Raw genomic sequence first — 21,335 nt, forward strand, 5'->3', positions numbered from 1 at the left:
TTTACAACACATACTTTTATATGTGTAATCTCTGCCAGAATGTATTATTTAAAGTGATGAATACATACTGTACATAAAATATGTCAAAATAGAGCCTGAGAAGCTGAAGCTTTGTGTCACAGTACAGTATTCAAAGTCAAATCAACTTTACTTTCTAAAGCACATTTAAAAACCCTGTTGTTTACAATGGCACAACATAAATATAAAACATGAAAGTAAAACTGCAAAAATATTAAAATAATATAGAGGGAAAATATAATAATAATAACAATAATAGTGAGGAGTAAAGTGTGTGATAAAATATTCACTGATATAGTATTTCATACATAGTCTCTGAGCGATCTCACATGAATAACATCAAATTAGTTTTTTAACAGAAATATTAAATCTGTTATTATTTGTAAATATTATATTCATATATCAATTTCAATTATAAAACTTGTGTTTTTTGTATTTCTGTGTCAATATTTGATTTAACTCAGTTAAATCAAATATCACAGGGCCACAGAGACAAACAACCACCCACTCTCACACACACACACCTACTGTCAGTATACAATTTGCCTTAAGCCCTAATTCTGCATGATAGTGACAGTACATAAAACATACTGTAGTGTTTCCCTAAAACAGCATTATCCAACACAGAAGGAGAGGCTGGATTTCTCTGCAGTAACCAAAGCTACATCCATGGTTGTCTTGACAACTCAATCATCTTGTTGCCTTCAGCATAACTGTATTCAAAAACACAAATACTGACACCTAATGTTATGTCGTAGAAAATGATATAAACGCTGTGTCCCCCTCAAACCCCCTACACCCACTCCTGCACAGATCTACGCACACTGTCTTTATGCTTCCACATCGCTCACCCTTGCCTCATATTCATTTCTATTTTTATTACAGGGGAATGAACCTGAGCACAAGCAACATACAATTCTATTAATAACGCCCTAACTCTTATTTATTCACTTTCCTTCAAGTGAGTTAATTCATATTTTAGTGCACTTTTTAAAGGGCAGAAAATCCACATGATTTGAAATCCATCAGGCCTGGGGACTGTATGAAAAGAACAGGGGTGAGGAGAGGAGAAAGGAAAGCCAGGCCAAGCAGCTTTATGAAAAACACATCCATTTCTGCATTGGGATGAGCTAATAATGTGAGAAATGTCATTGTGAGTCCCAAAAGTCCTCAAATGAATGTGTGCAACTGTAAAAGTGCTTCAGTGAATATCCAGTGTAATAGCATGTGTTTGTTTCCCTCTCCAGTCATCAGGTCTTCTCCTTATCAAGCAGCTCTGTCCTCTCAGAACCCAAACTGCCTGTAATTGCCATCTCCAGCTGAGTGGAATACCAACATGTGCACACTCACTGGGCCAAACAGCGACACTGAGCAGCATTTCACTCCACAACACCTTTCCTCCACTTCAAAATACCTCCTGCTGCTGCTGCTGCTGCTGCTGCTTGTGTGTAGATCACACCTGACTAATGTACACACAGACTCTGATGACACACATTTGGTCACTCTGAGAATATTTTGGTCCACCGGTTACCTCATCGCTCTGAACTGTACATGGCTCTGTTGTGACACAGAAACATAAGCTTTGCATTTGACATATTATCAGTGTTGTTTTAACAACCAGTTGCTATTATACACTATAGAGCATGGGATGCTTGCTGAAACATTAATATAGGTCTGCTGTATAGTAATAAGTGTCCCATTGAGCTGCTCTACAAACAGAATAAGTGGGTTATGTTTGCTCGTCAGTATACAGGACCGCAAATGGAGGTGGTGGTTAGTGTCCGTTTACATTTTCAGTAAAGATTGCCCATAATGGGGGGTATTTGGGGGAGGGGGGGGGCATTCTGTAATCTGGGAGTGCCATCTGTGGCTGTCAGCTGAAGCTGCCACTTGGTGGGCCTCACACAATCACCACTTCAATACTTGCCAACAGCTGGAGTCGCCACAGAGACGATACAAGTACATGTGCAAAAGCAGAAAAACTAGACAAACAACAGCTAGGACTGTTTGGTAAATAATTGATTTTTGTCACGGAAATATGTCGGACTGTTTTTCCTGTGATGATAATAATAATACTAATGTGATGATAATTGTAATTTTCTACCGCTTTATCCTCCAGATGAGGGTCTTGGCAGGGGCTGGAGTCAATCCTCGCTGACACAGGGCAAAAGGCAGCATACATCCTGGACATCACAGGGTCAACAAACAGAGACAAACAACCATTCACTCTCAGTCTTATATGGACACGTGAGAATTTCAACGTGATCAATTAGTAGAATTAGAATACGTTTTTATGAATTTGACCTGTGCATTTAACTCATCCTTATTACAAACTACTTGTGAACACACACAACACAGTTACAAGCCCTATTCATTTCCTCTTGGTCATGGGCTGTCCTTGGTAAACACTAGGTGGAGCCAAACTCCCTTAACCAAGAAGAATGGGACCATTTTTTCCTAGCAAGCTTTGCAGTAAGATTCACAGAAAACCTGCTCCAGAGTGAAAATGATGCATAACTGAGGTGATGTTTCCTTTGGATGGTCTATAGGGACAAGACTCTGACTATCTTATAAAATTCTGAGCAGCAATTACTTCAAAAGAGAAATCCACAGAGCTCAGAACAGTCTTTGATTTTTCTACATGAGATTTCAGTTTTATCAGTTTTAATGTACAAAGAATCAATCTAATGCACCAAAGGTGTCTGAATGCCATTAGGCTAAGACATTGAATACATACAATGTAAGTAAAACAAACACATTGTGGCTTCTTAAATTGATATGAATTACGATAAATGTTATCAAACTGCAGTCAAAAATGTAAAAGACAGACATGTTAAGCACAAGTAATTAGTGGTGATGTCATTTAATATTGTTTAACACAAAAAAAGTTAATCACAAAATAGAGTGACGCACATGCTGTCAAAGTAAAGGACGAGCAAATGTGCTCAGGTTTACATTTCCCTTTAATACATTTTAATGTGATCTTAAACTAGCGTTAGCAGCTGAGGAGCTTGGTGACTGAGGTCAACAACTTAAAACTGAAAAGTCTGAGCATGTAGCTCAATTTAAATACAAAGATGCACTGCAGGAACAGCAAATTAAATAAAAGGTGAGCCAACACATTCACCCAGAATTTGTACGATAATAAAATAATCAAATTTTGTGCAAAGGTAACCTTTACCATTACTTTTTCTGTCTTCCACAGAGGCATAGATTTGGCACCGGGACTGATTCTGAAAGTGGCATGTAGACATACATGCATAAATACAATATGTGACAGAGACAAACCAAACCCTAGTTGTGGGCAAGTAAAAAAGTTCATACTGATCTGCATCAATTGCTGCTCCATTATCAATTCTGCTGCATGTTCAGGTGGTACCTGGAAACAGTGTCTGAAATGTTCTGCTGGCATTTTTCAAAACACACCACACAGTGTCTGCTCAGCTTCATTGTTGGACTCCACTAAGAACTATTTAGTGTCATCTGGCCCTGAAACGCTTGACAACAATTGTACCAGCTACCATATCATATACAGTCCGGTTGTGCTGAAAGAACAGGAGTGTGATGAAGGCCGGGAAAAAAAAGGCAATTGAAAAGTTCTTGTTCAAGGCCCGAACGGTTGATCTGGAGAGGGACACAGACACAGTGGTTACAATGCAAAGTGACTGGTTTAAAACTGATAAAAAGGATATGATTGAATGAAAACAACTACTCACGCAGACAGAGAGACATTAGTTGCCGGCACTACAAGCACCCTGTTAGGCTGAATCAGAACTGATGAGTCACACGTAACAACTCTGAGTCCAATGAGAAACTTCCCTGGAGTGGCTCCTCCTGCTCCCCAGATACACACAACCTAAAGAGAAGGGCAAACAAGCCGTCACTTCGACACATTGAAGCTTTTCAACAGAGATGGAACTGGTAGTCAAGCTCGAGATCACATTACATGTTTTAGAATCATGCCGAAAATGTATCAGCAATCACCTCATAAAAACACACTAATATGCGGTACACAAGTGCAACAAGCATCATTTTCTGTAGCTCCTCCATCGATGTATCCTCATCTATTTCTTCCACGATAAAATGCATTGCGAACTTTGAAACGTCCCTGGAAAAGAAAATACTGTAAGTCTATCTTGTCCGTTTGTATGTCAAACACTGCCTTCAATTAAAAATCAGTTCTGATTGAATTATTAATAAACCACAAGCACAATTTTATCACCAAACATACATTCAATTAACTCACTTGATTCCACTGAGGTGCATAATACTAATAATTATGGTGGCTTTGATGAAAAACAAAATAAAGAAATCCACCATCTCAGCCATGAGTCTTTGTAGAAGTGAGGGGATAATATACTCTCGACCTGGTGAGGAAAAAACAAACAAAAAAATGTGCTTTAGTAAAATAAGGTCAGTGCGCAAATGTCAAAACATTTGTATGTGTTGACAGTGGACACCATAGCATTACTGCTGAATCTAAATCCACCCCCACTCTCTGAGGATAGGTTTCATATAGTCTAGTTAGTGTTCTAGTTAATCTCAAATGTGTTGGATTGTTCACTAATAGGTAACATGAGCTGGGATTAGACCGTCATGAGACAGATTAGATTTACTGTTGATATGTGTTGTTGCAATAGTAAGGCTGGGTAATGGTGTACTTCTGCTACTGAGGTCTTGTCCTTCGTGTTTTCTTCCTCTATATACTAGGAGCCTTTAGGGACACTGATACTAGTATGTAGTAATGTTAAGAGACAGAGATTAAGTGTCAAAGCATGCCAAAATGTAAACATTAAATGAAATGCATAGATTCGGTGTAGTACTGCACTGTTTACACAAATGTCTCATTGGTTTTAGTTTAGTTGGATGAAATTTAGGATGTGACGACACACATATTGTCTAATGCAGGAAAAGAAGTTAGCAATACAATTCAGTTCTTTATATTTCAGTCTACTTGTAAAATATTCTATGTAGAATTGCACATGTGAGTGTAAACGTGAAGTGTGCGCAATATTCATATTCATAAAGCCATTAACTTTTACCTGGTCTCTGAGCATTTCCATTCTCCTGTGGCTGCTGCTGCTGCTGTGGCGGCTGGCCGGGCACTGCATCTCCACCTATCCGGCTGCCTGGAGAGGCGACGGCTGGTGGGTAAGGTGACAACGGAAGACTGTTGAACCACTGCTGGGAGATAAAATCCACAGACGCAGGCGACGTGCCACTAGTAGCGTGTAAAAACTGTGGGTATGACATGGCTGACGCTGCCAGCCAGCTATGCCAGCTCACATATCCAGTGTAGTACTGCCACATCCACGCTTGAAGCTTTTCACAGTACTCGGACGTGGCGTGGCTTTCGCCCGCGTCCTTCTTTCTGTCGACGTCGTTCTTGCTCCCTGTTCGCTGAGTAGCGTCATCTTTATGTGGCTTTACAATGTTCATTTCTTTGTCGACTTCCATGTTTGTATTCTTTTGGTCAGCCATGTTTGACGATGACGACGCAGCGTTACGTACAACGTCATTCGGGCTCAGCCCATCTGAGCGCAGACCACGTAAAACAAAAATACACGTACACAATGGTTGATAAGCAAGCTCTTTGAGAGGTGCAATGATATTCATATGTAATCAAATAGTACTTTACAACAGATGAACAGATTCAGACTCACAAAAACTTATATTTTCTCAATTTCAAGACAAACTATGACCCCCGCCTCCTCGGCATATTGGTACTGTCCAGTTGTCCCCTGCTATTGCTAGAATCAGCCACAAGGGGCATATTTTCTGTGATGTAGACAGTATGGAGTGAAGTGACTTGAGGTGCACATTATGTTTTAATTACAAAGTAATTGAGCAAAACTTTAAAAACCATTAATGCAATCTAGAGTTGAAATTAATGAGTCCTTTGCAGAGTAGCCATTTTAACACGGTATAGGAATGTTTCTCAATCTGCCCTGCATGTTTAAGAGGTTTCCCTGCTCCAACACACCTGATTCAAATGAATGCATCGTTATCAGGCGTACCTGTTGATTAGCTGAACATTTGAATCAGGTGTGGTGAAGCAGGGAAACATCTGAAACCGTGGTCACATTAACAATGGCTCTGTTCAGTTCATGTAATCAGGACAGGACAGTGATAGGGAGCCAGCATGCACCTTAAAAGTACATTGACAGCCTTTACTTTGATGTACAGCTTTTATTTCAGTATTATTAAATAACTAATTAATTTTACCTTGAATAAAGTGGCAATTGGATTCAGAAAGCATTTGTGTATGGTAGCAGCCCAAGGGTAACAACCATATTATCAAGATGACTATTCCAAAAGCCAGTCAAGTTCCTGTTCTGAGGTAGAGCAAAATGCCCCAAACTACATGAACTGCACATGTGGCACTCAAGAGAAAGAGCTTTCCATTATTCATTGTTGCCCACAGACTCATGCGTGATCATAATCATTCATTAAATCCTGGAGGATTTGGGTCTAGGCATATTTCCCCCTAAAGGACCCTAATTAAATCAAATTGTGTGCACTTGTGTGAACGCCACATCTGTGAAACCAAGACAATGGGCCTGGTACAAATGAGGTCACAGTGCTAACCCCAAGCAGGGATTTGGCCTTACCACCTCTAGCTCAGATATGTGAACATACAGCTTTTCCTTGTTTGAACAAAAGGCCTTTATACAACCTCCCTATGCCCACTTGGATTACAAGCATGACTTTGAAACAGTTGGCCTACAAGTTGGGGAAGAAATACATTAGCTGACCAAAAGTTTTTCAAGTGCCATCTGGTCACGGTATTCAAGTCCACAGATTTGTGACATCAGGTGATTGTTTTTGGATGATTAGCACTCAAATATTCCACTAATAATAACAACAACAACAACAACAACAACGCTTCCATTTTGCCATTTCATTTATTTATTTTTTTCCCCCTGAACAACCTTTACAAAGCAGTCATCAGTAGCTCCTTTTCACACAGGTCAAAATATGCTGTGACATATGCCAAAGACTAAAGTCTCCATTGACATGCCAAACAGCAGTAAATGTTGAACCCACACAAGCGAGTGTGCGTCCAACAAAGAACATCTTATTTCATGCACAAGTACAGACTGAAGAACCACAGTTCACACTTCATTGGCCTGTGGTGGTTTCTTTGTAGACGGCTGCAGGATCAACTTAAGCCCTCACGTAGGTCCGTAATGCAACAACGTCCTCCATGATGCATTTCTGTGGAGACAATATTCAAGTCTTACAATGAAGAGAAATTCAAAATCTGTTTTTAATTAGCAATGACTTACAGCTGTTAGTTTTCCATCCTGAACCTCCCTCTCCAGTGTCGTCATCTTTCCATCCCAGGTCTGTTTCTGCACAAGCTTGCCATTCTCAAAAGTGATGGTAGTCTGCAATAATATAGTCAGAAACCATATGAATATGAAAAAGAACTTAAGCTGCAGCAATTGTGAGGAAGCATGACCTACCTTAGTTTGTCGGCCGTCGGCGGTGGTCTCGTCAAATTCCTCATTGATCTTGAACTTGAGCTCTGTGGTCTTGAAAGTGCTTTCAGACTTCATAGAAACAACGCCAGCACTATCCACGCTGATCACTAGATTTGGCTTTGCCATGTTACCCATTTGCCGGGTGGTGAAGCTCACACCTTTATTACAACAGTTAATTTAGGAAGCAATATCAAAATCAAAAAAGTCATTTAAAAATTGACTTTATGATAAACCCAGAAGATCAGACAGACACTTACCAAGGGCCTTCATGTAGTCATCAAAGTTCTCACTGGCAGACAAAGTCCAGGTTCCAACAAACTGCTCGACCATGATGATGATGATGATGTTTGAAGTCCGTCACACGAGAAGAAACGAAGCACGATGACACTGACACAAGAGAAAAGCTCACATTTAAAGACTGGTTCGAGCACGCGCTTGATCCGGGGCCACCAATCAAGAGCAGGCGCTGCAGTTGCTAGGGAAACGGGCTGATTAGGAGGCGTGGCTTCAAATCACACTTTATTGGAGTGAGGAGGTGGTTTAAGCCGAGTGTGCTGAGGATAAACAAAGCTGCAGTGATATTATTGGATACTTGATTATGAATCAAATACACATTACGTTGTCGAGGGAAGTGAGCAGAACCGCGTTTTTCTATACTGTACAAGGACTAAAGTTAAACTGTTGGTCACATAAAAAAATGATGATGTAATTGAAAAAAATATTATTATTATATATATTATTATTATTATTTAACTGTGAAAATATTGGTCACATGCAGTGCTACATGACTTTTAGGTGATCTAAATATAAGTTAAACTCTTTCAAATCTACATTATGGTCAAATTCATTAAAAGTATACAAAATAAAACAGTGTTAACAAGTAATTTGGTTACAAACCAAAAAGCTTCTTTGAAAATGCACTGTCCCTGCTCAGTTTTGACATACTGTGACTTCCTTTACTGGTCAGTACTGGTTCTAACCAGTAGATGGCGCCTAAAGCGAGCAGATACAATACAGTATTTCTTGGTTGGTAACTATTTTAGATAAATGGTGCAGGCTTTTCCAAAGTAAATGTTGAAGTAAATTGTCATTTAGAAAAACAAATTCCTTCTATTACATTTTTAAATTACTAGAATTGCTCAGATTACTTGTTTGTTTATCTTAGTAGTAGAGATCTGTAACGTTTGCATTTTAATTTTGTCTTATTGCTATACTGCCACCCACTGGTTCCAGTAAAACATTACATTACATAACATTACCGTAAACCTTCTAGGCTTTTTTGGGCTTTTTTTTTCCACAGAACCACATGAATGAATGGCTAGAAATAAAAGCTTATGAAGGTTAGGAAATAAAAAAAACACATTTAACCCATCTTTATACACCAAGTAAAAATGCTGTGACACATGAGGTAATACAATATTTTCTTTTCAGCTGTGACTTGTAACTTGTGCCCTGTGCCTATTTCAAAATAAAAGCCTGGCTGTGTTTCACTAGTGAAATGCTATTAATGTGAAGGTGAAATGTTTGGTCCGTGTTTGCAGTGTTTCTTCATAGGTTTTGAACGTCTCTTTCAAGATTTCATTGTCCACACTTGGTTAAAATATCACAATGGTGACCTGTCACTGTCGACCAAGACCAACAACTTGAGTTAAGAAAGAGTGAGTGAACTCTTATCCATGCAATGAGTTCTGTTTAAAGTGGAAAAGAGTCAAACGTGAATGAGTGGAGATGCTTTGAACACCTCAGATTAAGATCAGATGAGCGCCCTGTGACACCTCTACTCAGTGGACTCAAAGGGTCGAGGGGCTACATCCTCCTCTGACCTCCTCCCACCACGCAGTAGTTTCACATTTGAGAGATCAAGTGGTGCCTTATGAAAACTCAAAAAGTAATAGTAGTATTTTGGGATGAGATCTGGATGAGGATCACAACCTTAGTGTGTTGACACTGTGGGAAACTGAGTGACCTTGGTGGATGTTTTTGCACTATGAATGAGCGCTTTCTCTAGTTTGTAAGTTATGACATGGTGGTGTAAGTATGACAGTCTAGAAAGAAAAGGTACTAGTGAGGTTTTGTGGTAAAATTGAAGAAATTGAAGAAAAACATTTCCTTAATGTTCTTAACCCCTACAATGTTTTTCTCAAATTAACAGTTGCAATAAAAACATTTGGATTAGAAATAATGACATTTAGCACACCGTAAAAACAATTATATTCTCACAAAAGCCTATAGTTCAAACATTTTTGATTATATGCAAATCCTCATACGGCATCAGGTTTTGTATGCTGACATTGCGTATCAATTTAACGTCTAAAGAGAAATGCCACTTTTGAATCATTATTAAATAAACAGTCTCACACTTTGACTGCAGCAGAACTGAATAAATGAGCCCAACTGGTCTTCATCATTATAGAAAACCTGCCAAACAGTTCTCTGTGCAGTATAGAAACACCTCAATGCAACTGTCACACTGCTGCAGTTTTTGATTTCACAGCCCCAGAGACGTTAATTCCTCATTAACTTCAATAATAGCCGGCAATAGTGTGATAGTCAAAGTGTCCCGGCTGTGACATATCATGGAATGTTGTTTACAGTTCCAATAAGCCGATTACATCTTGTTCTGTCACCGGGGTTTCTCTGTCTACATACAGGTGCCATCCAGCAGGCGCTGAGCCCATCTAATGAACATGAACTCTCACTGGCAGCCACAGTGAAGTCCTTCCCTCTTGGTTTTCATCAACACTTCAGCCCCCACAGTGGCCATGGACAAAAGCTGTATATACTGTACAAACACAGCTCTGACCAGCAGCACACTGACTCATTCTTCAGTGTGTGTGAGAACGGAGGGGGACCCCTTTCAGCTCCTTTGTGTTGGTGTCTGTCAACAGTGTAGTTGGAGGCAGAGCCCATTGTGGCGGCCAGTGTTTCGTATTGACACAGGGCCTCGCTCAGCTTGTTCCCAGGGTCCAACCTGAGGATTCATGAATAATGGAGAGAGGATCATTAGGGCCATGCAAGGTAGCGCACAAGTCTGACTGGGCACATTATGAAGCTAGACGACAGCTTTGTAATGTCAGCAGGTAACACTGGGGGTCACCTCTGATCATGTCGGTGATGAACTTTGCTTTAACCATGATTACGTCATGGAGAAATCAGGGAAATGGATGCGGGTACTTTTAAAAGGCCCAGAACATTTGTAGCTGGTGTGGTAACTCAGCCACCTTTTTCAGGATTCTGCATTTTAAACACGGGTATTCAATTTTAAACTCCATCTACTGTGTTGAAATTTGTTTTTTATCTTTAACTTTTTAATTTGTTTGTTTTATTTTATCTTACCTATTGTGTGTTAGATTTATCTTTTTATTTAAAAGTGTTTGAAAGGTGCTTACAAATAAAATCTATTATTATTATTATTTCTAACTTTTAAATATAAACAAATACTTATGTATACATGTTTCTGTTCCTATAAACACAAGTGGGGAACTGACTCAGAATGAGACGCTGCCGTCTGCTGCTGGAAATCTTTGCAGAAGAAGAGGGGGAGGTGACGTAAGGTGGGGTGTGACTGTGATCGGATAGCAATCGGATCATCGGAAGTTCAGCTTGACTCCCAAACACATTATCTGGGTGTGTTTGTCCGACTGAGAAATTCAACGTTTACATACGTTTTAAAGTCCATACACTATCGTATGGTCTACTGTATTGTATGTCGTCCAGCGATGCCAGCAGGGTTTGATGACAGAAGTTACACACTGGAGCTCTAAATCACATCATTTTCCAGATCATAGCTGTGTTGCAGGTTCTCCATCTTGTTTGTGAATACCTCTGATTTGTCTTTACTCTGAGTAAAGCCTTTACCTTTAAGGTAGCAGATAAATCTCCACACAGAGATATATTATTGTAAAGCATTTTAGCAGTGTCTAACAGAAACATCCTTAAACTGTTCAAGTAACTCGAAATAAAAATGTTTTAATCCATGCTAAACAGAGAAGAATGAGAAATTAAACCAATGAGGGTCTGCTCAGTGAGAACTATGTGTGCATTGTGCTTTTGGAACCAACAGGGGGCATCATTTAAAGTCTGGTTCCAACTTCCCAGTAGGTCCCAACCATCTGCCCAGTGGCTCACATGACCTCTCTCTGCCTTTATACATGGGAGCTGACCGTTCTGATGTGTGTGTGTGCGTGTGTGTGTGTGTGTGGTGAGGGGTCAGAGAGGTGCCTCTTGCTTGTATGCTTTGAGCTTTTTCATGCCTCCTGCTTTGATCTTCTCTCTCATCCCTTCATCCCACACACTCCCTGTGCCTTCGACTCCTGGGCTGCAGCACACCGACAGCCAGGCTGGAGGGAGAGAGGAAGGGAGGGAGGAAGGGGGGCGGGAACTGCCTCTCACAGAGACACCGCTTGTTCTTTCAGTCCAGGGAGAGGTGCAGCAAGAGCTGCCCATGGGGTGCAGTCTGGTCCGGTGGGTGGAGGGCTCACCGGGAGCTACACTGTACACTTCTCTGCTCCTCTTTCATGCTCTTTCAGATCCCTCCACAGTGGGCTGGAATTCTTGTGTGAAACACAACTGTCACAGTGCTTAGAGGGTGGCCTCCTGACCCCTTACAACATGGGAAAGTGCACCCCACGGCTGGTAGTTATATAAAGCCTGACAGAGTCATGAGAATCCCTGATAAATCACTCGGCATGAGGCCTCTTATGTCTCTCTGCAACTCACATGGAACGATTATTTTGTGTAGGTCACTATCACGTGTCCCTCTCTGCTGAAGCTTTATATAGGCTGTGTTCAAAGTGTTGCCATGTAATCAGTGGGGCAAGGACTGACGCTCGCACAACAGCATGACAGTCGTCATGTGAATATGTGGCAGAACAGACTTTTTATGTATGTCCTGTTTGCCCGTGGGTGATAATCCTCATATCCCCACACACACCCCCCCACCTGCTGAGATGAGACTGGGGAGCACAGATGTGAAGGCACAGAGCAGAACCCCTAATTGAAGATTAATTGGAAGGGGGAGGCACTTACCTTTATTTAGACATGTGGTAAGTGTTAGTCTGTGACAAGCAACTCAACCGTCGCAACAGATGACTGCACTTAATATTTCATGACAAACTTTCAGAAGGAGGTGGGGGGAGTCGGGGGGCGGGGGCAACCAACCAACAGGTTCACCCCTTTCACTGACAGGGATCATGAAAAGATATGGCATCACACCGGTGGCAAGTGCTCTCTAACCTCTCCTGTCAATAATAAAAGCATCATGTGACAAGCGGAGCAGCTGTGGATGCACATAACAAGTGCAATATGCCTTTAAAAAAGCAAAGAACTACAAGATTCAATGGGGTAAATGGATATGTTGACAAAGAAGTGATTACCAGATTAACACCTAAAGACTTGTCTAAAAGGCAGACTCAGAATACTTCATTTATCCCTAAAATGGCTGCATTACATTCACAGAGACAATAGACAAATAAGCAAAATGATATAATATGTAACAAATATTTACATGACAAGAAATATGTCCTTAACAAGAAATGTGAGCCTTCCAATCTTGTGATATATAAACACAAATATGGCTAATTAATAGAATGTGTAAAGGAATGCACAGGAAAAACATGTACGCTGAATTAAACCAGTCAACACATGACAATAAGGTTTGTCATAGATCATACTTGGAGCGTTTCATTAAAACATTGACAAGTCAGGAAAAACAGAATCCTACTGAAATGAAACTAATGTACAGATAAAAATAATGCTGTGTGATGCATGTGTGTGCAAGTAAGAGGAAGAAGAGAGACAGAACAGAGAGAAGGGGCTTCACCACCAGGCTCTCTGCAGATCGCTGGCAGTTTGACTGCAGTGGAGAGTAATGGGGCTGGCAGGGCGGAATCAATTACTGGCCACAACAGATTTTCCCACAGGTCGGAGCTTGGGAAAGCAGGACTTTACTGCAGCACAGACAGCTGGCACAGAGCATCCACTGGGAAAGAAACTGGCAAAAAAAATGCCCCAAAAAAAGACTTTTTTTTATAAACTTGTGACACACTATAAATTGCTTCTTTCCTCCCCCCATATCTCTCTCAGTGTAAAAATATGAGTTGGTTTAATCACAAGTGAGCTTTTATTGCAAACAAAAAAAGATTCTCACCAAAAAAAAAAAAGCTTGATAAAAGTGTAAATGGGACAGTTGCTTATCAGAGGCAAGTCTGGTTGATAATGGCTTTTCTCTGGCAGTGACCACCAAGCTTAACTTGACTTGTTTTGCATCTGGCCAGTGTCTGTGAGGTTCCCTTTGCGTAATGTAAACAAGGAGATACATTTCAATTAGAGCCACAAACCTCCTCCCTCCACCTCTGCCACACACATACACATGCAGACACACACTCCATTGATATGCAAACAATGTTTTTCCTGTGGAAATACAATGTGTGGTCCTAAAGAAATGGCCCGCTCTGCGCTCCTCCGTTCTTTGTGTCAACATCACGTGCTGTCTCCTGTTGCGCTTATTTGGGAACCAGTCTTACGATCTGCCTTCCCTCAATTGTGGACGTGCAAGTCAACTGGTAATGGACAGCATTCTTGTCAACCTCATGAACAATATAATTGTTGGGGGCCATTGTGCAGCAGTGTGCACCATTATGGAAAAAGGGATGTACATGTATTTTATTTATTCACGCATGGTTATTCATGTTTTTGCATTTGTTTCATCACAGAGAATTGTGCATATTAGAGTTAAAATGTGTAGCTTGTTTTCTTTCTTTTTTTTACCTATAATTGACATCAAGCCCTGTGATTGGCAGTCGGTGCTGAAATCCTGGTGTCAGTGTTACAACCTGAAGAGCAATCCTTGGCAAAAAAAAAAAAAAAGCTCCTGCTATACAAAGAAACAAGGAAGTCACTATATCCTCCCTGGCTTTACCTATCCAAAAAGCACAAGAAGAATGCATGCCAACAAAGGCAGGAAACAAAAGAATGAGGTGGCGGGTGTATTAGGGTCAAATGGAGGGAACGGGTCTCAGGCTTGGTCTGGTCCCTGCCCAATATAGCGACTTGGTGCTGACTGGAACCAGAGGGGACAGACAGGAAGCTGTGGCCTATAGGATAACATTGTTGTGTGTAGGCTGTGTGTGTGGGAGACATTTCCCTCAGTCAGACAAGTTATTTAGGAACAACATGGGTGGCATTCTCTTACATCATGAGTTCATACCTTTCTATATGCACCTCCACTCTGTCTGAATAAAACATAGGCGAAGCACGATGCCACACAAATGTCCCCCCCACCCGACCCCTAACACACACACACACACACACACACAAATGCAAACATCACTGTAGCAGTTGTTGAATGACAGGTATAAGATGTCAGGATGGTGTGCACACAGGATGCAGGCACGGCTGCGAGCGTCGCTCCTGCCGACAGCCCCAACGGTTGACATAGTAAATCAATCCTGATGGGAGGGTGAGTAGGACGGAGTTGGGGAGGGGTGAGGGCCCAGTGGGACTGAGCCGGCCTCTGTCAGACACACTCAGCCACTCAGCCAGCCAGAGAGAGACTGTCGACGGGTGGGAGAACACTCGCCGGGAAACGCTCACACGGAGATTGAGTTACCACGGAATTAGATCAGGGCTGTGGGAAACAGCACCTCCTAAACACACTTGCACACTCTCGGTCACACACACACACACACAAACACACGCAGACACACCAGCACACACTCGGGCCGCACACTTGCACACAAAGAGTCACCAAGGGAAACCTGAGGGAAGATTGAGGAAGGCAGCTGGGCACACGCCAGTTTCAAACAAATGCTTGCTTATACCTCTTAGCTTCCTGGCACTGGTAGGAGAGCAGTTCCTTCAAATCGGTGCCAAGTTAGGCCCAGGGTCAACAGGCAGTTTGGCATGCGGCTGAGGTAATTAAATATAAAGATGATGTACAGAAATATCGGACAAATCAAACACATTTAAAGAGAGCAGGGAAATGTATAGAGCGTATACCCTACATTCGTCGTAGGTAAACTGGGGTGAGGGTTGAAAAAACACTGCGATGCCACAGGTGACAAGTCAAGGTTTTTAAAAGAAGAATCAGAATTAGGTTTAATGGGCCCAAGGAATGTCAGCACTAATGTGAAAGACCTTGACAGTCAGGTGAGAGGAGGGTGGATTGTGTCTCCATAATGGAGACCACATGAACTGGCCTGTTCTGTAAAAACCTGGTGGCACTGTAGGGTCCTATTACCATAATGGTATTATAAACACCGCTGAAGTGATCCCAAATATACTCGAGCTGCCACTCAGCAGAGAGTCATGGAAAGGCCATAGTCTGGGTGAAGAGCAAAGGGAGGGTTTGCACGGATCTGCAAAATCCGTAAAATCCTGTATGTAGGCCTCTAGCGCTGATTTATGCACACGGTAAGGTCTATAAATCGATCAAGCAAGGGTGTAGAAATGCATGAAATGGAAGATGATTTTTAGCAAAAGGGCGTGCTTACAGCGAGGGTAGGTGGAGGGCTCTGTGTATAGTGATAGTGTGTTAATACTCAGCCACACTCACTGCATCCTGCATCATGACTGACGCTTGCTCATTGTATCTGTCACCACTGAAGCCCCTCTGACATTCTGGGAACAGCATGTTGGCCTGCAGTTGCTCCCTGGAATCAAACTCTCGTCCACACTTGTCTATGAGTTAACAACTGACCTGATGGACAGAGCAGAGAAACAGCTGCTTCTCTACAAGGTACTGGAATGAAAGAACCATATTGGGGGTTCGGGGGGGGGGGGGGGGTCACGCTCCCACTGATGGCCTTAGCAGACATGTTAGACTCAACGCTCAGTGCAGGAATTAACCCAGTCTCAAGGGCTGTTGTTTCCCAGACCTTGCATCACGAGCAGAACAGAAAAGAGTGCTGTTTTGATATAAACAGTGGTGGAGTATGTTAAGTATTTTGCTTTTCAAATCATATAAAATATGATGCCAGTGGTGGAAGTATTCATAGTCTATACTCAGGGAAAAACATTAGTAAAAGTTGAGTCAAATACACATTTGCATTGGGAACCAAATATAAAGCAGAATATAGAGCAGGAAAGTAGTCACAATGCAGAATGGGCTCTTGTGATATACGGATTGTTAAATTACTAGGTAATTGATGTTGTAATAATAATATAATATAGTATTTTGATGATGCAAAATGATTAAGGTCAACCTTGGTGGTATTTTTATTTCATGTTTCGTATGAAAGATTGTAATCTTCACAACAATGAGTGATTATCAGAGGTGGAAAGAGTACTGCAATATTCTACTCAAGTAAAACAAGTAAAAGTACAAGTAAAAGTACTGGTCTACAAATGTACTCAAGTTAAAGTTAAAAAAAGTCAAAGTTACTTTCGTAACACATTAGCTGTTTTAAATTAAAGACAAAACCTTTACAAATTAAAGTTCTAACAAAATACTTAAAAAACTTACTCAATTACAGTAACGCAAGTAAATGTAATTCATTACTTTCCACGTCATGAGTATAATAATTGTAATGTGAGTGGACATGTAAAGAAGAAATGAAAATATATATCGTACTTTCAACCTCTGTCAAAGGTTTTGTTAGTTAATACAACAAATGAAATGGAACGACTAAATCTGCTTGTATAAAATAATAGAACACAATATCGCTGAGAATGAAGTGTGCTTTTCAAGATCATCACCTTATTAAAACATTTACATTGGGCTTACATGTAAACCAGTATCAATGTATGCAATTCATGTGTCTTTCTCCCGTATGTATACTTTTTCTTTTTTTTTTTCAAAAAGCCTGAGGGGATTGGTTACAGAGTGGAACATAAACATTGAAAGTTCCTGTGTTTTATATAGTTTGCCCTATGACACCGATACATTAGTGGGGTCAGAACTATCACACCTCCTGCAGACCACCCTCTCTCCTCATCCAGACCTATGTTTTCCTGCTTTCACAGTGTGGGTCATTGTTTTTAGTTTAATGTAGCTCAAAGGGGAAAACATTCATCCTAAATGCTGCACGTAGTTCAAGCATCTAAAAATATTTCTGCCTCTCTTTCCCACTACACATCAGAGTGTGGTTCACTGTGGATGAATGATTCCCTGGGAAGGTCTCTTTGTGCCAGTCAGTTGGCAGACTGGAGGTGTTTCCTAGGAGAACCTGGCAACACTGCCTGAGTGATACTGGGCCTCCGAGCTGATCAGCGCTGTTGTGGAACCACACAGCGAACAGCAGACAATGAACAACACACTCTGCTAATAGGCCATGTGTCCTCCACAACACCACAGAAGAAGAGAGCTGCTGCTATTATGGGGTCTGTTGCCCATAGACTTGGGTCTCAGCCGTCAAACGATAGGGACTCGAAGCCGGGAGGAGTCCAGAAACCACCTCAGCTGTCTCAGGGAAGATGACCAGCTAAGTGTCATTGTTTCTGGAACACTTTTTTAATGTTATTTGTTGAAATCTTCTTCAAATCCATTTCCAAACAGCCATCAAACAATGTATCCGTTCCATTTCAGTACCCTTCCCTTGCGATACCAGAATAATGGTACTGTACAGGTGGTGATACATCGCCTCCACTCACAACAGTCAGTCGTTTGGGCGACAGAACTCCCCTGCGACCGGTGTTTCTTCAACGCCTGATAATAGTCTATTCTCAAACAAAGCTCCATGTCTTGTGGAGACTGTTCTCAGTCGAAACACAAGCCTGACCCAGGGCTTTACTATTCCAAACCGTACCGTACTGTACCAAATTGAAGTGATGGAAACACGGCTCAACACATCCCACCCACTTCTGTCTTCTCTCTCATCAAGCTCTGCCCTTGAAATACAAAAACACACTCTCTGACAAAAGCTGAATGAGGAAGAAAGTACAAGATGGCAGCCTCTGTAAAGCAAAGCCCTTGCCTAATATACATATAAAAAGTTTGTTTATAAAACATTTTTTGTAAAACTATTATTGACCTTTAAAACATACTTAAGTGTAGTATATTTAATTTAAATAAATGTCACACACTGGACCTTTAACACTCTCAAAGCACAAGTCACTCAGATGCCAGCTCAATTTTAACAGGCTGAAAGGAGTATCAGGCCCCTCCCACATCACTCTGGTGATCCCGCCCCCCCATGAGCAGTGTGAAAATAATCCCAGCAGCAGCAGCAGTAGCAGCAGCATATTTGATTCTGCTTTCAGTGCAGCACCGAGGACTGAAGGAGAGCAAGATGAAGAGAAGCCACAACTACAGCTCTTCAGACAGCGACCTGGACGACAGCGTTGAGGTGGAGAAAGACAGTGGTGACGAAAATGGGTATGCTTGTTTGTTTATTTATTTTTCATAATTATTATATCTTATTCTGAGGTGGACATGTTGCACACAACTTACTAAATCTGCGTTTTGTGTCTGGACAAAATGAATTTATAATGAATTGTGCCTTTCAGACTTATTGATTCTCACAGCCCCATGTCACCCCCCACAACCACCCAAGTTCAGGCCAGAAAGAGGCGCAGAGGGGTAAGGAAACATCATTACCTCACACTGATTGATGTCATCGTTCTTTCTTTCATCTGTGACCTAAATGCCTTTCTCCCCCCGCCCCGAGCAGATTATTGAGAAACGGAGACGTGACCGAATCAACAACAGTCTTTCAGAACTGAGGCGATTGGTGCCAAGTGCCTTTGAGAAACAGGTGAGTGGGACATTTGCTCAGATGATGGACTTTGTCACTTTGTCACCTTCTCATTTCATCAAAAGTAACCTCTTTTTTTTTCATTTTCAGGGATCAGCTAAACTGGAAAAGGCCGAAATATTACAGATGACAGTGGACCATTTGAAAATGCTCCATGCGTCTGGTGGCAAAGGTAAGCAGCCCCATATGTGCCCTTCACAAAGACCGTGTATTCATTCATAACTCCCTAAAAATCCATGATATCGCTTCACACTTTTCTAACAGTATGACTCATCCCTGACAGGTTACTTTGAGGCTCATGCTCTCGCTAAGGATTATCGCAGCCTGGGCTTCAGGGAGTGTCTGGCAGAGACGGCACGATACCTGAGCATCATCGAGGGTCGGGACAGTTCAGACCCCCTTCGTGTACGTTTGGTGTCCCACCTCAGCAACTGCGCTTCTCAGAGGGAAGTGCACTCGGGACTGGAACACTTGGCCTGGGGCTCTGTCTACGGAACTGCCCCTACCCAACTACCCCACCCCCTCCTCCTACAACACCCCGCGGGCAGGACACCTGCACCCAGGAGCAACAGTAGCCCACCCTCCTCCTCGTCCTCCTCCCCTTCTTCCTCTACATCCCCCTCATCCTCCACTGAGGCGTCTGGGACACTCAGACTCAGTGTTTTGTCCCCCACAGAGACCCTCAGGGTTTCTCCCAACAGCTCGCTGCCCCTCACTTTGCCCGTGCCAACATCCAAGCTTTCGCCACATCTGCCCTCGTCCCTCTCCTCGCTCTCGGCCTTCCCCCTCTCCTTCAGTACTTTCCCTCTTGTCTCTGCGGCTGCCCTCAACACTTTGAGCCCCTCCTCCACTATGTCAAAGCCTTACAGGCCTTGGGGCACGGAGATTGGGGCCTTCTGAAGCTAACAACTGGACTGAAGGTGACAGCTGAGCTGTGCCCCCCGTGACAGACTTCTGTCATCTGTTTTTATGGTTATGAAACTAAGAAAAGTGATTCTATTTTATTAAGTATAAAGAATAGGTGGACGAGGATGTACTGTCCTCTCAGTATGTCACTGTTCCTGATCGAGAAACTGAATTATAAATGATTTTTGTTCTTAGTTTATTTGATAACTAATGTAGTTCATATGCACTGTCTGCAGGCTGAGGATTGATGTGATGACGTAATGTATGGGCCATACATAGATGTACTGTAAGCACAAATCTATAGGCAGGATAGGATTGTGTCGACCTGATCGTGAAACTTCTACATTTGCTAAGCACAGACGTCTGTATTTAACACAATGTAGATTTACTTAATTCAGACTGCTTCTCTGGCGACGTGAGAGCTTGTGGAAATGAATATGCATACTGTATGTGCCTTTGTGGGCAAACTAACTACTTGAGAATGGGAAAACACCCCTTCTTGTATCTATTTGTAATGTTTTGGACCAATAAATTTAAAGGTATCAAAAAAAAAAAAAAGTTTAAATTCTTTTCATGTGCTCCTTAAACTCTTTTCTTTCTATGTGCTGTTTGAAAGGAGGCTACCTTTTTCTGAAGTCATGCATCATCTGGCCAGCAAACGCTTTATACCATATTTATCAACTGCAGGTGCATTTTTGGTCAAAGTTAATCATCAGATCATAAGGTCTCGTTTATTAACTGAAAGGAAATTCCTTTACTCCGTGCCAGGTGAGTAACCGAACCCGAGAGTATTGTTGCCCTCATGAATACCCAGGAAATCATTAAGAGCCAGAGGAAATCCTTTACAATGTTGCCCTGACCTCACCAGTTTGGGTTGGTCTGAAACGGAGACAATAGTGTGAACAGGATGGGGACACAGGAGGAGAGTGCCGGTTAAAAAGTAACAACAACACACATGCAGCTGAACCAGTAAATCACTGTGTGGCACTGACGTGTTGATTCAGCTCCAACTTTGGTGACACATATCATTTTTTATGGGTTCACTGCTGTAACAATTACGGTTTTAATGCCCATAGAGCACCTCAGGCTTCCTGGAGGGACAGCACTGTGTGTGTGTGTGTGTGTGTGCTTACATTTTAAAACTCTCAAGATTCTGACAAATACATTTAAATTGTTTTTGCATAATATGTTTACACTATGCATTTATTGTTATTATTATTTTTTCCATCAT

General features: G+C 41.7%; 3 protein-coding genes across 3 annotated transcripts; 1 reads left to right on the plus strand and 2 right to left on the minus strand.

Annotated features, from left to right (window-relative positions):
• Positions 1-2,865: 2,865 nt before the first annotated feature.
• Positions 2,866-5,521, minus strand: LOC131471377 (protein FAM8A1-like). The gene is made up of 5 exons (XM_058647895.1): positions 5,061-5,521; positions 4,265-4,385; positions 4,003-4,126; positions 3,735-3,874; positions 2,866-3,642 (listed from the first exon to the last, which is right to left on the minus strand). Exons 1-5 carry the CDS (start codon positions 5,497-5,499, stop codon positions 3,498-3,500), a joined length of 969 nt encoding a protein of 322 aa, XP_058503878.1. The 5' UTR covers positions 5,500-5,521; the 3' UTR covers positions 2,866-3,497.
• Positions 5,522-6,904: 1,383 nt separating this feature from the next.
• On the minus strand, positions 6,905-7,898 carry fabp4b (fatty acid binding protein 4b). The gene is made up of 4 exons (XM_058647970.1): positions 7,763-7,898; positions 7,488-7,663; positions 7,308-7,409; positions 6,905-7,236 (listed from the first exon to the last, which is right to left on the minus strand). The coding sequence occupies exons 1-4, from the start codon at positions 7,833-7,835 to the stop codon at positions 7,186-7,188; spliced, it is 402 nt and encodes a 133-aa protein (XP_058503953.1). The 5' UTR covers positions 7,836-7,898; the 3' UTR covers positions 6,905-7,185.
• A 10,754-nt stretch (positions 7,899-18,652) lies between these two features.
• LOC131471470 (hairy/enhancer-of-split related with YRPW motif protein 1-like) lies at positions 18,653-20,650 on the plus strand. The gene is made up of 5 exons (XM_058648034.1): positions 18,653-18,819; positions 18,951-19,023; positions 19,115-19,198; positions 19,289-19,370; positions 19,482-20,650. The coding sequence occupies exons 1-5, from the start codon at positions 18,734-18,736 to the stop codon at positions 20,096-20,098; spliced, it is 942 nt and encodes a 313-aa protein (XP_058504017.1). The 5' UTR covers positions 18,653-18,733; the 3' UTR covers positions 20,099-20,650.
• The last annotated feature ends 685 nt before the right edge of the window (positions 20,651-21,335 follow it).

The sequence above is a fragment of the Solea solea genome, chromosome 13 (genome assembly GCF_958295425.1).
Source record: "Solea solea chromosome 13, fSolSol10.1, whole genome shotgun sequence".
NCBI classification, from domain to species: Eukaryota; Metazoa; Chordata; class Actinopteri; order Pleuronectiformes; family Soleidae; genus Solea; species Solea solea.

Coding starts and splice junctions, on each gene's coding strand:
- fabp4b (XM_058647970.1), bottom strand. CDS start 7,835: ATGGTCGAGCAGTTTGTTGGAACCTGGACTTTGTCTGCCAGTGAGAAC. Junction 7,664..7,762: donor TGACTACATGAAGGCCCTTG/GTAAGTGTCTGT, acceptor GTTGTAATAAAG/GTGTGAGCTTCACCACCCGG. Junction 7,410..7,487: donor CCGACGGCCGACAAACTAAG/GTAGGTCATGCT, acceptor ATATTATTGCAG/ACTACCATCACTTTTGAGAA.
- LOC131471377 (XM_058647895.1), bottom strand. CDS start 5,499: ATGGCTGACCAAAAGAATACAAACATGGAAGTCGACAAAGAAATGAAC. Junction 4,127..4,264: donor ATGCACCTCAGTGGAATCAA/GTGAGTTAATTG, acceptor TTTCTTTTCCAG/GGACGTTTCAAAGTTCGCAA. Junction 3,643..3,734: donor ACTAATGTCTCTCTGTCTGC/GTGAGTAGTTGT, acceptor GTCCCTCTCCAG/ATCAACCGTTCGGGCCTTGA.
- LOC131471470 (XM_058648034.1), top strand. CDS start 18,734: ATGAAGAGAAGCCACAACTACAGCTCTTCAGACAGCGACCTGGACGAC. Junction 19,199..19,288: donor CAAGTGCCTTTGAGAAACAG/GTGAGTGGGACA, acceptor TTTCATTTTCAG/GGATCAGCTAAACTGGAAAA. Junction 19,371..19,481: donor CCATGCGTCTGGTGGCAAAG/GTAAGCAGCCCC, acceptor CATCCCTGACAG/GTTACTTTGAGGCTCATGCT.